This window comes from Saccostrea cucullata, unplaced genomic scaffold (assembly GCF_032062105.1).
Source record: "Saccostrea cucullata isolate Sc308-1 unplaced genomic scaffold, CSIRO_AGI_Scuc_v1 ctg354, whole genome shotgun sequence".
In the NCBI taxonomy this organism is placed as follows: domain Eukaryota; kingdom Metazoa; phylum Mollusca; class Bivalvia; order Ostreida; family Ostreidae; genus Saccostrea; species Saccostrea cuccullata.
Window position 1 is genome coordinate 106,310 of NW_026940030.1, and position 13,779 is coordinate 120,088.

Genomic DNA, 13,779 nt, shown 5'->3' on the forward strand with positions numbered 1-13,779 from the left:
TTAGAGAGTATTAGAAAGAGCAAGTTGAAAGTGAAAGTAGCAATGGAGCTCGAAAAGGCGCACAATTGGACAGATTTCGATAAATTAACTACGGTCTCCTACAATAAGAACAGAAAGTTTATGTGCATTGAATATCCTGGAATTGTGAAGAATGTTGACAAAGCTCTGGAAACTCTTGGTGGAATTCCTAACATAGAAAGGGTACTGAACCTTGTAGACCTTTGCACAAATACAGTACACACAGCTGAAATAATCAAATCTACAATCTATATCGATTATTTATTTCCCTTAATTATGGAGATCAATGTCATTTTGATACAGTCTCCAATTCCGGATCACTCATGTGTATTTTATGCCATATTGCAAAAAATTAACAGGTCCGGCACAATCTCTTGATTAAGCTATAGATAGTTTTCGATTGACCAAGAGTTACTTCCCGTTGGCCGCCATACTGGAGGTCCAAATGCTCATATTCCTTCATTGTTCAACCAATTTAAAATTTTTATATTTGCTATTTTGAATTAGAAATCATTATTTTTCTGAAGTATATAAATTTTTGGAAGCCTCCTTTATTTAAAAAAAATTATTTGATAAAGATTTTCCACCAAATATTTCTGCTATATTTTCTTAAACTTGGTAAGACAAAGAGGGAAAATCACTATATCCAATATGGCGGCCAACGGGAAAAGCTAAATTCAGGCCTATCGAAAACTATCTATATAGCTTGATTTAGCTATATAGCTTTATTAAGCTATTCAGAATAGCTTGATTAAGCTATTTTCTTAGACTTTTTTCTCAAAGAACTATATGCGGTATATTGCATATGTTTGCCCCCACAAAAGTCAAATTTTGAAAACTTCCTGAAATGTGCTGAATTCAATAAATTGTACGAGAAATATAAGTTAACAGAAAATATTATAGTTCCAGAGCAGTGTATTTACAATTTCTGTTTTTATGACGTCACAAACTAGTCCGATTTTATATCCTTTTTCAGAAAGAGGACAAAATGGACAAAATTTCAACAATTTAAGCTTTAGAATTTATAGAGCGCATGTGTGTTCAGGAACAATATTGACATATTTCATTGATATTATCATTCTACACATTATATCAAAATATTAATCCTGAACACACATGCGCTCGGTGACTTTTATTTAAAATTGACGAAATATGTACATTTTTCTGCAAAATTCATAAAAAACTGAAATTTACGTCATATTTGTGACGTCATTACGTACAAATCACGTCATTACTTATGAAATTATTCAGTGCTTTGAAGTCAGCATATACTCCCCTGTTTAAGGACTTAATTAAATATTACTCCATCAAAGTTTGATTTTGGGGGGCAAATGTTGGTTAATACCGCATATAGTCCTTTGTTATTTTTTCAACATAATGTGCAAAAAGTCTCACCCAGGTGCAGTGGAAATATTAAACTTTGTTCTCTTCTGAATACAATGCATGTAAACATCACTCACCAAATTGCGTCTCCTTGAGAGACTTTGTACTCAAAGTTTTAAAAGTTTTGGGGCTATTGATGAGTGACCACACAGTTATTTCTTGAATGAAATTATAAAGGAGGCCAGTTATGGCCAACAGGATAATTGATTAGTAACAGTTCAGCACAATGAGAAGCAATCATAGTTCAACGCCTCACCGCACACACATATCAAACAATGGAAATTCATATTTTGCTTAAAGTATTCAACAGCAGCAAATTAAGAACTTTTTATGATTTAGGTTGTATTTTTGATAGTCCATAGAACATATATGAATACTCAAATACTTACGACTTTTTATTTCTTTCAAAAAACGTTTTTGTGAAAAACTGCATATAAATAGCTTTATCAAGCTATTTTGAATAGCTTAATAAAGCTATGTAGCTTTTTAAAGCTTTATAGCTTAATCAAGAGATTGTGCTGGACCTGATTAAGCTAAAAAAAAACTTAATGAATACGCTGATCATGAAGAATTGGTCTTTCTGTCTGTAATTAATTACAGAATTTCAAATATCAACTTTAAGAAAGCATCTGAGAATTAAAGTTCTAAAACGTGCGCTTTGAAGACAGGGATGTTTCTGCTTCAGTGACGAGCTACTTTCATTTTTGTTCGCTGCTGCAGGGCTGATATAAAAGTTGTAGATAAATAATAAGAGCTCGAAAGTATGGCAAATGCATTTAGTTTTAACTCGGAAATCAATCATAATGATCGCTGTGCAAATAAAATTATAATGATTAATAAATCAAACTGTACTAGTTTCTCTCCAATTCTGGTATGAAACATGTCAAAACTCATTGTACAAAACCAAGCGACAACCATGTATTTACCTTGATTATTAAAAGTATTCTAAGTGGAAAATATTTTTCTAAAAAATTAATTTGAGTTTACCCTTCAAATGCATTTTTTAAATAAAAATATTTAACTGACGTGTTATTTTAAATCTTAATATATTTTCTTTTAATTCTGCAAATTGCAATGCGTTTTGTTGCTATTGTTTTTAAAATAATTTAAAACATATTTCTGTGGTTGTTTACTTTTTTCCAAGCTGAATGAATTTTTTTTATGTTTCGACATCATAAAAATCGTGTTCCGAAACGATATACGAATATTACTAGACCGTGAAGTCAGATGACTCGGAAATGGATAAAATGGTTCATAACTGGGGAAGATAGGCCTTGCTGAAATACCTTTGTAAATATTGTTCCCGTGTAGCTGCTTTAAAACAAAAAGGTTTTTGGATGACTCACTATTTGTCATTTCAATACATATATTGCATAAAGTATAAATCGAACAGCTTTGCAAAATATCAACGAAACATCCAAACGTGACCCAGAATAGGCGACTTCACTGTTTTTTAAAATGAGTTTTGGGAGTCAGAGAGAAATTTAGAGCGACAAATTGCACTATTGCATTACTAAAAGTTTTTGCAGCTACAGTAAAACTTGGTTATATTGAAGTCACTGGGATCTTTGAAATAACTTCGGTATATCCGTAATTTGTTATAGCCATTTAAGGAATTCGTTCAATTTATATAGATGGGGATCCACTATCGCTATATCAGAGAATTCACAATATTTGTGTGCGTATACTAAACAAGTTTTATATACCGTACTTTTGTGTTAGTAGTTATTCATTTTGAAAACAATTACCATGGGCCAAAGGAACGATATAAATGTATATGGTAGACAGATGTTGTAGATGGGGAAAGTAATTTTTATGCATAAATTGACTGAAAAAAACAACTCTTTTTTGCAAATGAGACCTATATTCTTTAGAATTGGTTTTTATAATAAGATGTTCTGTATTGATGCTTTTTTTTTAAAGGTATATGCAAATGTAAATAAACGAGTGGATGTGAATTTTCGGCCATCTAATGCTTACTGTAAGCCTGCGTTTGGAGAACGGACAGTCACCTCTAGCCTTTATATGAAAGTAAAACGCAGGAGGAAAAAGGGAGAGAAGTCTTGGGAAAACTGCCAGTTTCAGGTGGAAGTCCTTGGAAGTGTTGAATCTATGTATAAATTCAATAGTGAGTTAAACTTTAGATACTGCAGTATTATGTTAAATTATATATGTAGGACTCCAAAGTGCAATGGCACTCCAAAGTCCGATGGTCACGCCAAAGTCCGATGGTCTGCGCCAAAGTCCGTTGGTTTGACATGCCAAAGTCCGATGGCGCAGAAAACAACTAACGTTTATGACGTCATAGTACTATTGTGCTAAAATGCGATGCTAATGAGTTGATGCAAAATACATATAGATAAAGACAATTTTCATACCGTTGACTTAAATATATATTGAATTGACAGATATAACCACCTAAATATCATAGGTTGGTGGAGGCCAAAATAAAAACGATAAACCGTAAAATCTCCAGGGTGGGTACCCGACGAAGAAACACTTTTTTTTCAAGGACTAACCATTTTTTTTGGCTTACCGCTTGGGCGAAAAAATATCAAAATTTTGAGACGCAATTTCAATGTATTTGAATGAAAAAAAAATTATACTCAAGTTGTATTACATGAAATACATTTATAAAATATGGACTTGGCATAAAATTCCACTTTGAGTTGTCGCATCAAAAAACATAGCCATTTGGATTTTAAAAGATGACTTTGGCGTCCTAGCTACGAGCCATGTTTGGCGCACAATTTGGTCGGACTTTGTCACCATCGGACTTTAGTTCATATATATTCCAAAAAGTTTTAGGTTTGAAAAAATAAAAAAAATTAAAAAGGGGATTTATTTTCAAGGTAACTATGAGTATAGAAAAATGTCACTCCAGTAACTGCATGTACAGTAGCAAATGCTTTTAATGAGTTGATGCTTATACATATAGTATAGAAGTAAAATTTTCAGTCTGTAGGTCTGCCACTTTGTAACATTATTACAAGCATGTTTTGCTGTAATAGTCTTTTTAAGCTTTGAGTATAGAGAAATGTTGCTCTCAAAGCTAATGTACCAGTAACAGTGAGTCTTGTGACTTTGAGTTTGACAAATCTACAGGTATGGCTGACTTCCAGTACCTCCCTGTTCTGAAGGGACCGAGTGGCGAGTTAGAACAGATCCACGACAGACTGGTTTACAGGACCTTCGTGGACAGGAATGAGTTCCTAGACAGGGATGTCCCCAGCTTTCTCCCTCCTGTCATCTTCTCAAGGTAAAACAAAAATGTTGAAACTTCCCCACAGAACAATTTTCTTGTGATCCAGATACCAAAAGGATTAAATTGTTCTTCGAAGAACAATTTTCTTGTGATCCAGATACCAAAAGGATGATGTTTTATCTTGGCTTGTGTTCTCGAGAGGAAGAGGGTGTTTTTTTCATTATTACATTGTTTATTTGTGTTTATAGGTTTGATTATCCAGACAAAGATTACCTATACAGAGATGGTATAACACACAGAGAAGGTTACATGAATCCGGAAAAAGACAGACCGGCTAACCTGATAGGGACAGGTACATAAAGGACAGCTTGGATATTCTGATACTAAAGATGTACTTTTTTCAATGTGTGAATATGCACATGATCACAATAATTCTGCAAAATTTTGTCACAGTGTACTTAAAGTACATATGTCACATTGTACTTAATGTACAAATAAATTATTTTCTCAAATAGTCAAATATACACTGATTGTAAATTAAAGATACAAATCTGTAAGTACATGTACATGAATGAAATGATTTCAGTCTTTAAATAGTGAGAGAGAGGAGGAAAGTATACACAGTGTTTCTCAACTTTAATGACGACGTCCCAGAAAAGCCACGGGATGAGGCGCTGGCTCACCTCCGACTCAAATACAATGAACCCGAACGTGAGAAGGAAATTTACAAAGTAAGTTACAAATACAAGACTTAGTCATACAACTTCTTTAAACCTTCAACTTATCATTACACCCGTTATTCAGTGTATTATTTAAATAAATTCTGTTGATTTGTTTTTTTTAGAAGAATGAGTATTAAATTTAACCATTATTTGACCACTTTTTCAAATGTGGGAAAACAAACCAAATTCTCTTGGTGTGGGAAAACTTTAAATTTATTTTTAATAGATGGGAGGTGTAATGATAACCTTTCACTCCCTCAGATGATTTTTATTGGAAAAGCCCTTCATATTTGATATAAAGGGTTTGACAAGTTTACTTTAGGCAAATGTTCAGTAACCTGACAAGTAGACTGCATCAGTGGACAGGGGATGCTTTCTCTTCCATAGCATCTGATCCACCTCTGATATTTTACAGAGGTTTTGTTCCATTTGTATTGTTCAATGGATGTTTGATTTTCATTACTGTTGGTTGTCACCATATTTCAATCATTTCATGTGATGTAAAATTTGTCATTTTGTCATATTTAATTATGAAATCAGTATAGATAGTTAATAGGGAGACGCTTTCCTTAACAAAGTCTGATTTGTATTTTTAACAGCTGTTTGAGCAGAGACCGATCTGGTCCAGAGTGGCACTACATCACTACTTCAGTGGAAAAAGAGAGAAAGTCAAGTATCTCTTGCCGATGAAGGCCTGTTACTACCTCAATGGACCCTGGAGGTGTATGTGGGTGAAATTTGGGTATGATCCTCGCAAGCACCCAGAGGCCAAGATATATCAGACTGTTGATTACAGGGTTAGACAGAGTAAGTTTTGTAAAATGGAGAGAAAATATTATAGGAATGTTTGAATCTATTGTTAACAAAAAGGATGAAATGCATAATGTTCTCTGTTATATGTGTGCATTTAATAGATGAAGTATTAAATAAAATAATTAGATTCCATTACAAATTTCATAAGTTCTATGGTAATTTAGTTCCTTGAAAATCAAATAAATATGAAGTATGATTTGATTATAGAAGTGTGTTATTCGTATTAATGTTTTGTAGCTTCCCCAGGAGAAAAAATGGGGGTTGCACTGAAGAGATCTCCTAATGTTATAGCCTTCCCCGCAATGAAGAGGAAAAATACAAACATTGTAAAAATTAACCTCACCAAATCTCGTCTTACTGATGAAAAAGATGAATCCAGTGTAAGTTGCCTCTCTTGAATGGTTAAACAAGTCTTCAAAAATGTCATATTTACTCCAGGACATCAAGTATTCAAACTGTTTGCTACATGTATGTTCAAATAGAATTAAGCGTCCTTCCCAAATCATGAAATTTATGGCCCCCAGGATCAGGGATATCTGTTGTTAGGAGAAATTATACGGTACAGGATAACAATTAATGCGAATAATATTTAAGGGGGCCGACTATAGTTTTATTGTGTGAAAACTACAATAGCAAACTCTTCATTTTTATACCATATATAACTTACATTATCTGCCGTGTACATGCAAAGTTTGGGTGTAATCTACCGTCCAGGTATTTTTTAGGGACCGTCTCAAAATACAGGTACATTTACTACTGTAAAACGAGAATATTTGGCGCACTACTAATTTTAGCGCCTTTGTGACTAGTTATTACATCACTTGTTTCATTCAAGTCGCTAAAATTTATTGTGCGCTAAAGGATTTTTAAACATCATTTTTTGTATGGGTTCAAAACTTTTACATAAGTACATGTAAACCGGAATGCACTGATTACGTAATGTCGAAGGGTCATTGGATTTTATATACACACTAGCACTGCACATGTTTGGAAGACAGAAAGTTCTGCCAAATTATAATTTATTTAAACTTTTGTTACCCCAGTAATTGTTACCCGATTATTATCATTAGCACATTCAAAGTTTGGCTTCTCGGCATGTCAATCATGTATTCCCTCGAGGTAAACAATGCAATCAAACATGGCGATTGAGCTTGCAGACAATATCTGATTAGGATTACCGTTTTATCGAACTAATTTTCTGTCAATGCATGCATTGTTTTGATATGATTTAAATGAGTAAATTCTCCATTTCTTTTCATTGAAAATAGAAATAAAATAAATTTTAACATTGTGCCACGTCCATGTGATAACAACACGTACCGCGGTAAAGTTAACGAATGTTTACTGATATACGGGAGTACTAATGTGTTTCCGTGCTGGACTAACCAAAAAATCAAATACGAGTGTGGATTAAAAAAAAAACAAAATATCACATTTATATATTTTACTGACAAGTGCAAGCGCTAAAATTTATTTGCGCCAATGCATTCCCACTTGCGTTTGCGCTAAAATACATATGCGCCAAATTTTCTCGTTTTACAGTATAGGATTATAAAGGAAAATGCCGATTTTTTAGCACTTTAAAGCAAATTATACGAATACTACAATAGACATTTTGTTCAAACTATAATATTTGATGAGTAATAGTATATTATACAATATATGTAAGAAACACAAAATTCTACCGTCTTGTTACCAGAGGGGGCATCTCAAAATGCAAAAAATTAGCAAATTTCACTATTTTTATAGAGTACTACAAAATATGATGTACACAATGGATTCACATGAAAACATAATAAAAATATTGGAGATATTCTCAAATTTCTATGATTTAAATTTCAAGAGTATATGTTTATTACTTTTTCTTAAATAATATTTTTATTACCCCTTTCTTTAAGAGGTACAGATTATCATAACGTCAAAAACATGCTGCAACGTCAACCTACCTATCAATTGCAAAATCGGTTAAAAAATCAGTTATATCAAATTTTGTTACATTTTTATACCTATAATTTCTTAATTTTGTTAAATTTTGTCGGCCTCCTTAATTTGAAGTATTTCATAACATGGGGGTCAAGAGTTAATTGGGAGGGGCAAAAAAGGGTTGAAACATTGGGAGATTTTGTCTCTCATCAGAAGAATCACATGTATGAATAAGGGTCATGGGCTTCAATCATATTGTTAAAATTATTGGCTGATATTTTGAAAAACCTGCAGTATAAAATAGTAATGAAAACAAACATTACATGATTTGATTTTTATTGTAGATCAATAAAGAACCACTACATGTTTATACACCTGACCGATTACCTCCTTGCAGACAAATGTTTTACCAGATGTGTGATATAAAAGTGGATGAAATACAAACCCTAATAAGAAGCAACACAGCCTCTGTAAGTTTTGAGAAAAAAAAAACCCTTCGAGTTTGGAATATGTTTTATGTTTAGAATTTTTTCCGACCAACTAAAATTGGTCCAACTGAAATATTTTTAAGCTGAGAGAATATTTTTGGAAATTCTTTTCCCCCAGAATAATTTCATTTTATAATAAATATGTTGAAATTTTCTTGAATAAAGAATTATACCATCTACCAACCCACTCTGAGTGGGGAGCAAGTAAACAAATATTCTTTTAAAGATGGCCTAACTAGAGAAAGGAAGAAATAGATGCGCAGGGAATATGTAAATTAGCCATTGTGTAAGGTCAGCAATATGGAGAAAAAGTTGCTTGATACTCATATCAAAGATATATATTTCACAGATTCTCATTTCAAATAATTGTGTACGAGTACAAGGTGTGTTATTCAGATATCAGATGCTGTGTAATTTAATTGTCTTATCTGGATGTTGTGTATTCAGAAATCTTGCCTAATACAATTCAAACTGCCAAATCCTTTCTTTTAAATTCTATTTTTTAAAATGTCATCTAAATCCTGAATGTTGTCTAACCTACAGGACTTAATTCTTTCAAACCAAAGATGTTTAGATTAAACAACTTTCGGGTTGGAATGCGATGAAATAACAATACATGTTAAATAAGAATTATGCATCAGGTTGTGAAGAAAACGATCATTTCACTCTCAATACATTGTATCATTATATGTAGGTATGCACAGAAAAGGAAGGATGGTGTCATAAGGGAATAATAGAGAAATGTCGAGAAATCATGACCAAAAAGGCCCAACAATTAATAGAAAAAAAGGGATTATCAGTGGCACAACATCTTGGAGGTCAGTCCAATTAATAATTTATATCAATTCATGAAAACTTTACATAACTTGAGTATGATTTCAGCATTATTACATGAGATGGTCTGTCTCATTTCATTCTAGCATGTATCTACATGTATATTAGTATAAATACATCTTTAAAACTTACTTTAACCTCAGGGAAACATAAAATTTTTATTTCTCTCATCCCATTATTGACTATTTTTACTTCATATTTGTAAGCTTTTTTGAATATATTTTTTTTCCCTTACCTACCTTTCTTAATTTTTTTTTATCTGGATTCTAGAAAAGACAAGCAAACATTTTTTTTACATAGTCTGAATTATACAGATTACCAAGAATTAAATTTTGTCTTGGCTAAAAATAAGGTGTCAAAAAAAATTGAGATTTACAGTAGATTATTTTATTATTCTTGAAAATAAATTAATTTATCCTCCCTTTTGGGAGACAATTCTCCCATACTCCATTGAATTTAAAACCAGTGACATTTTATAAATACACTTTAATCTTCAGACAAGTCTGTCTTAAAGTATTTAAGAAATGAAAATGAAGTAGGGATACAATAATTTGTATAAGTACAGAGATTTGGTTTGATATGCCTGTAAATTCACCGGTGCATTAAAGGCAGGCTTTAAGTTAGCTGGTTCTGGTATAAAGCAGTGTTTTCCCTTAATTTATTTCAAAGTAAAAGTTTAGAGATCAATTGTAACAGGCTAGGGGCTGAGGTTTATGAACAGAATCTCTGTGAACCTTAAATACAACACATTTTTATTTCAATGCAGCATTTTTGTCACTTGAATTAAAGTGGTCAATTTTGCTGGTAGCCAGTTCTTAGGGAAAACACTGATAAAGATATGAGATAAACTTAATTCACAACTCAGTGCCTTCCTTATTGATAGGGGAGGGTTACTTAACCTTAGAAAATTTGTCACATAATTCTTAAACATTGGCCTTCAGGAAAACTATACACACTATTCTTGAGGTTGAACTGTTTCACTGATCATTCACTGCTTCTGGATTTATAACCTGATAACCTTTTGATTTAACAACTTATTTTGAAAGATATTATATTTTTAGCTCACCTGAGCTGAAAGTTGAACTGATCATTCACTGCTTCTGGATTTATAACCTGATAACCTTTTGATTAAATAACTTATTTTGAAAGATATTATATTTTTGTAAAAAGTAACTTTTTGGTAGTGTAGATATTAAATTGTTATACCCCACACAACAAGTTTTGAGAAATATATAGAACAAATCTTTAAAAATCTTCTTTGACCACTGGGCCAGGAAAGCTGAAACAGTGGAAGCATCCTTGGGTAGTGTAGATATTAAATTGTAAAAATCATGACCCCCGGGGGTAGGGCGGGGCCACAATAGTCAATCCAAGTTTTACATAGAAATATATAGAACAAATCTTTAAAAATCTTTTTGAACCACTGGGCCAGGAAAGTGAAACTTATGTGGAAGCATCCTTGGGTAGTGTAGATATCAAATTGAAAAAATCATAAACCACTGCAAGTTTTACAGAAATATATAGAACAAATCTTTAAAAACTTTGCCAGGAAATATATGTGGAAGCACAGGTTTATAAAACCAGATTAAAAATAATGAAAATTTACTACCTGTGTTGTGTATGATTTTAAAATCATGACCCCCAGGGGTAAGGCCACAATAGTGAATCCAAGCCATAGATATATATATCTTTATCTAAAACTATATCTCTGTATCAATTGTTAAAATCAGATTGAATCCAATTTAACCTGAAATATATAGAAAACTTTAAAAAATTCAAACAAGGAAGTTAAACCCTAAAATGTTGAAAGCTTTAGGAATCTAAATTTTACATGAAATATATAGAACAAATTTTTTAAAAATCTTCTTCTCAAGAACCACTTGGCCAGGAAAGCTGAAACTGAAGTGGAACTTGGGTAGTGTAGATATTAAATTGTAAAAAGGATTGTTACATAGAAATATATAGCAAATCTTTAAAAATCTTCTTCTCAAGAACCACTTGGCCAAAAAAACTGGAAGCATCCTTGGGTAGTGCGATATTAAATTGTTAAAATCATGACCTTCGGGCGTAGGGCGGGGCCACAATGGGGAAGTTTTCATAGAAATATATATAGAACAAACCTTTTGGAGTTATTTCCCTTCCTCTAAAAAGTAGGTTATACCCCACACAACAAGTTGAGAGATGTATATTGTTTTAGACCCTTTCCATCAGTGGGTCAGTCAGTCACTGTTTATAAAACCAGATTAAAAATAATGAAAATTTTCTACATAGTGTATTTGTTTTTTGAGAAATATTTACAAACCTCCCTGATGATGGTTTAAAATTTTAATATATTTTGCAGGGCATATATGACACATGTTGAATTCTTCAGGTGTCATGAACATTCATTTCGTACTTGGTTGAACTGTTAATCAGTTATCAGTGATGTACATGGATAAAACTTAAAAGCTGACGTGTGAATGTTAAGAAAGTCACCAAGGCCTGCAAATATGATATGCATCTAGATAAAAACAAATACGGGCCCTTAGGGTTCAATATTTGCTGATTATAACCTCACTGACTATGAATACGTTATTATTCAAGTATAAAAGAACAAGATTATTAAGTTATTTCTTGGAGTGCACAGACTGTCAAATACATATTCTTTCAAATATGCAAATCATTATGAATATTTCTCACTTTTTATGAAAGGACGGGACAATTTCTAAAGACTTAGTCTGTTATTGATTATTCATAGAAATTTGCCAAGTAAGCAAAATGAGTGGGGAATCTCAAAATGCAGGGTGGGGGCTAAAAAATCAATTCAGGAGGAATTAAAGTGTGTGATATCTTGTTTAGGTTATTTTTTTTGTAGGAGATATCTATTTTGTTTTTGAGTATACACCCTGTATTCCTGCTTTATTTGAGATTGCTGGTCTGGTGGTATTTTGTCAGATGATTGATTATTTTTGCGGTTAAGATGCAGTCCTGTGCACGGAGTATTGGCACGTTTGTTTGTGTCTCATTCCATAGTAACCAACAAAACAGATTGCAGCGAGGGTGGAAGTTCACCGGGGGTATTTGAAATTAAGTCATCAGTTTTATTAGCTATACCCAGCAACTTCTTCCATTGTGTTTTCTTTTTCTTTCTTGTAAAAATATTGGTAGCTGCACGCACCCCTAATATTTCTGTACATGCTAATTTATGTTACAGTGAGATACTTAAAAAATGTTTGGCCTTCATTCATTCACAACCAGAGTGCAGATAATGTATATAGATTAAGTTAAAAAAAAAAAAAAGACAATTAAAAATCTTGGTGGAATATGTTTTGCAGTTTATTTATATGTTTCAACAAACTTTTTTTTTTTTACTTAATTGCCACTCTTAAATTTGTAGTTATCATGTAGCAGGAATAGCATTAGCTGGCAATTAAATGACCAGTCAAGCTCTTAGTTTATATTTTAAGCAATATGTAGTAGGAATACACAAACACACACACCCTACCATAAATTTAATCCATAAAAATACATTTTAGATAAAAATATCTAAACTTTATGGTGCTGTTTTTTTTTTCTCAAATTATCTTTGAAAGTTGTTTTCAAAGGAATTAAGAAAGTAAAGTTTAGCAAGTAAAGCTTCATAGCAATATTTTAATTTCAGATTATAAAAAAAGTATTTAATTTTCTTATTCTCATAGTATTATATTGTATATCTTCAATGGCTGTAAGCTGCAGTGAGATGTAAGTAATTCTGCACAAGGACATAATTTTACACAAGTAAATATGTTTACCGTACTTTTTTGGTATATGAGGGCAATACTCTTACTTATCAGCTAAAAAAATACTCTTATATAATTTTTTTTTAAAAGTTAAAATTGAATCCTTTTGCCCCCCTTGGGCATGAAATTTTACATCAAAGAAACGTATCTACAAACCAAGCAAAGTAATCCCATGAGTAGATATATTTTTCTTTTTAAGGATAACTTGTATTGAGCCGCGCACTTCTGCTCTTTGGACTCGGACTTAATTTTCCTCCAGAGAATGTACTTTGTAAGAAGTGCAGGAACACCTGTATTTTATTTTTTTTAATCATTCAGACTAGTGATTATACTTAACTATAAATACCTTTACAATGTAGGAGTGTTTGTCTTAGTTTTTTTAAGAACCCTTTTCACTGTTTTTTGTGTGGGTAGTTGCATGCGCACACTAGCATTAAATCCTCGACTTCTGCAGTTGCAGGAGATTGGACTTAAAAGCTTGTCCCGCACGATTGCCAAAAATTTTATCTCTGTTTATGAATGAAAAAGATTTAATGTGAATTTTCTGGTGGGTGTTGTGATTCATCCTTCAAAATCACTTTAACTTTAATCACTAGATTTGATGTGGGATAGGATTAAAATGTCTTTCAAAGTAA

General features: G+C 32.3%; 1 protein-coding gene across 1 annotated transcript in view; it reads left to right on the forward strand.

Annotated features, from left to right (window-relative positions):
- LOC134254569 (general transcription factor 3C polypeptide 5-like) overlaps positions 1-13,779 on the forward strand; it is a 30,948-nt gene continuing 17,169 nt past the window's right edge. Inside the window, exons 1-9 of the mRNA XM_062737097.1 lie at positions 1-201; positions 3,325-3,529; positions 4,507-4,660; positions 4,855-4,958; positions 5,204-5,337; positions 5,928-6,135; positions 6,379-6,521; positions 8,409-8,534; positions 9,247-9,370. Of these exons, the coding sequence (XP_062593081.1) occupies positions 43-201; positions 3,325-3,529; positions 4,507-4,660; positions 4,855-4,958; positions 5,204-5,337; positions 5,928-6,135; positions 6,379-6,521; positions 8,409-8,534; positions 9,247-9,370 (1,357 nt within the window). The 5' untranslated portion in view covers positions 1-42. The remainder of the gene's footprint in view (positions 202-3,324; positions 3,530-4,506; positions 4,661-4,854; positions 4,959-5,203; positions 5,338-5,927; positions 6,136-6,378; positions 6,522-8,408; positions 8,535-9,246; positions 9,371-13,779) is intronic.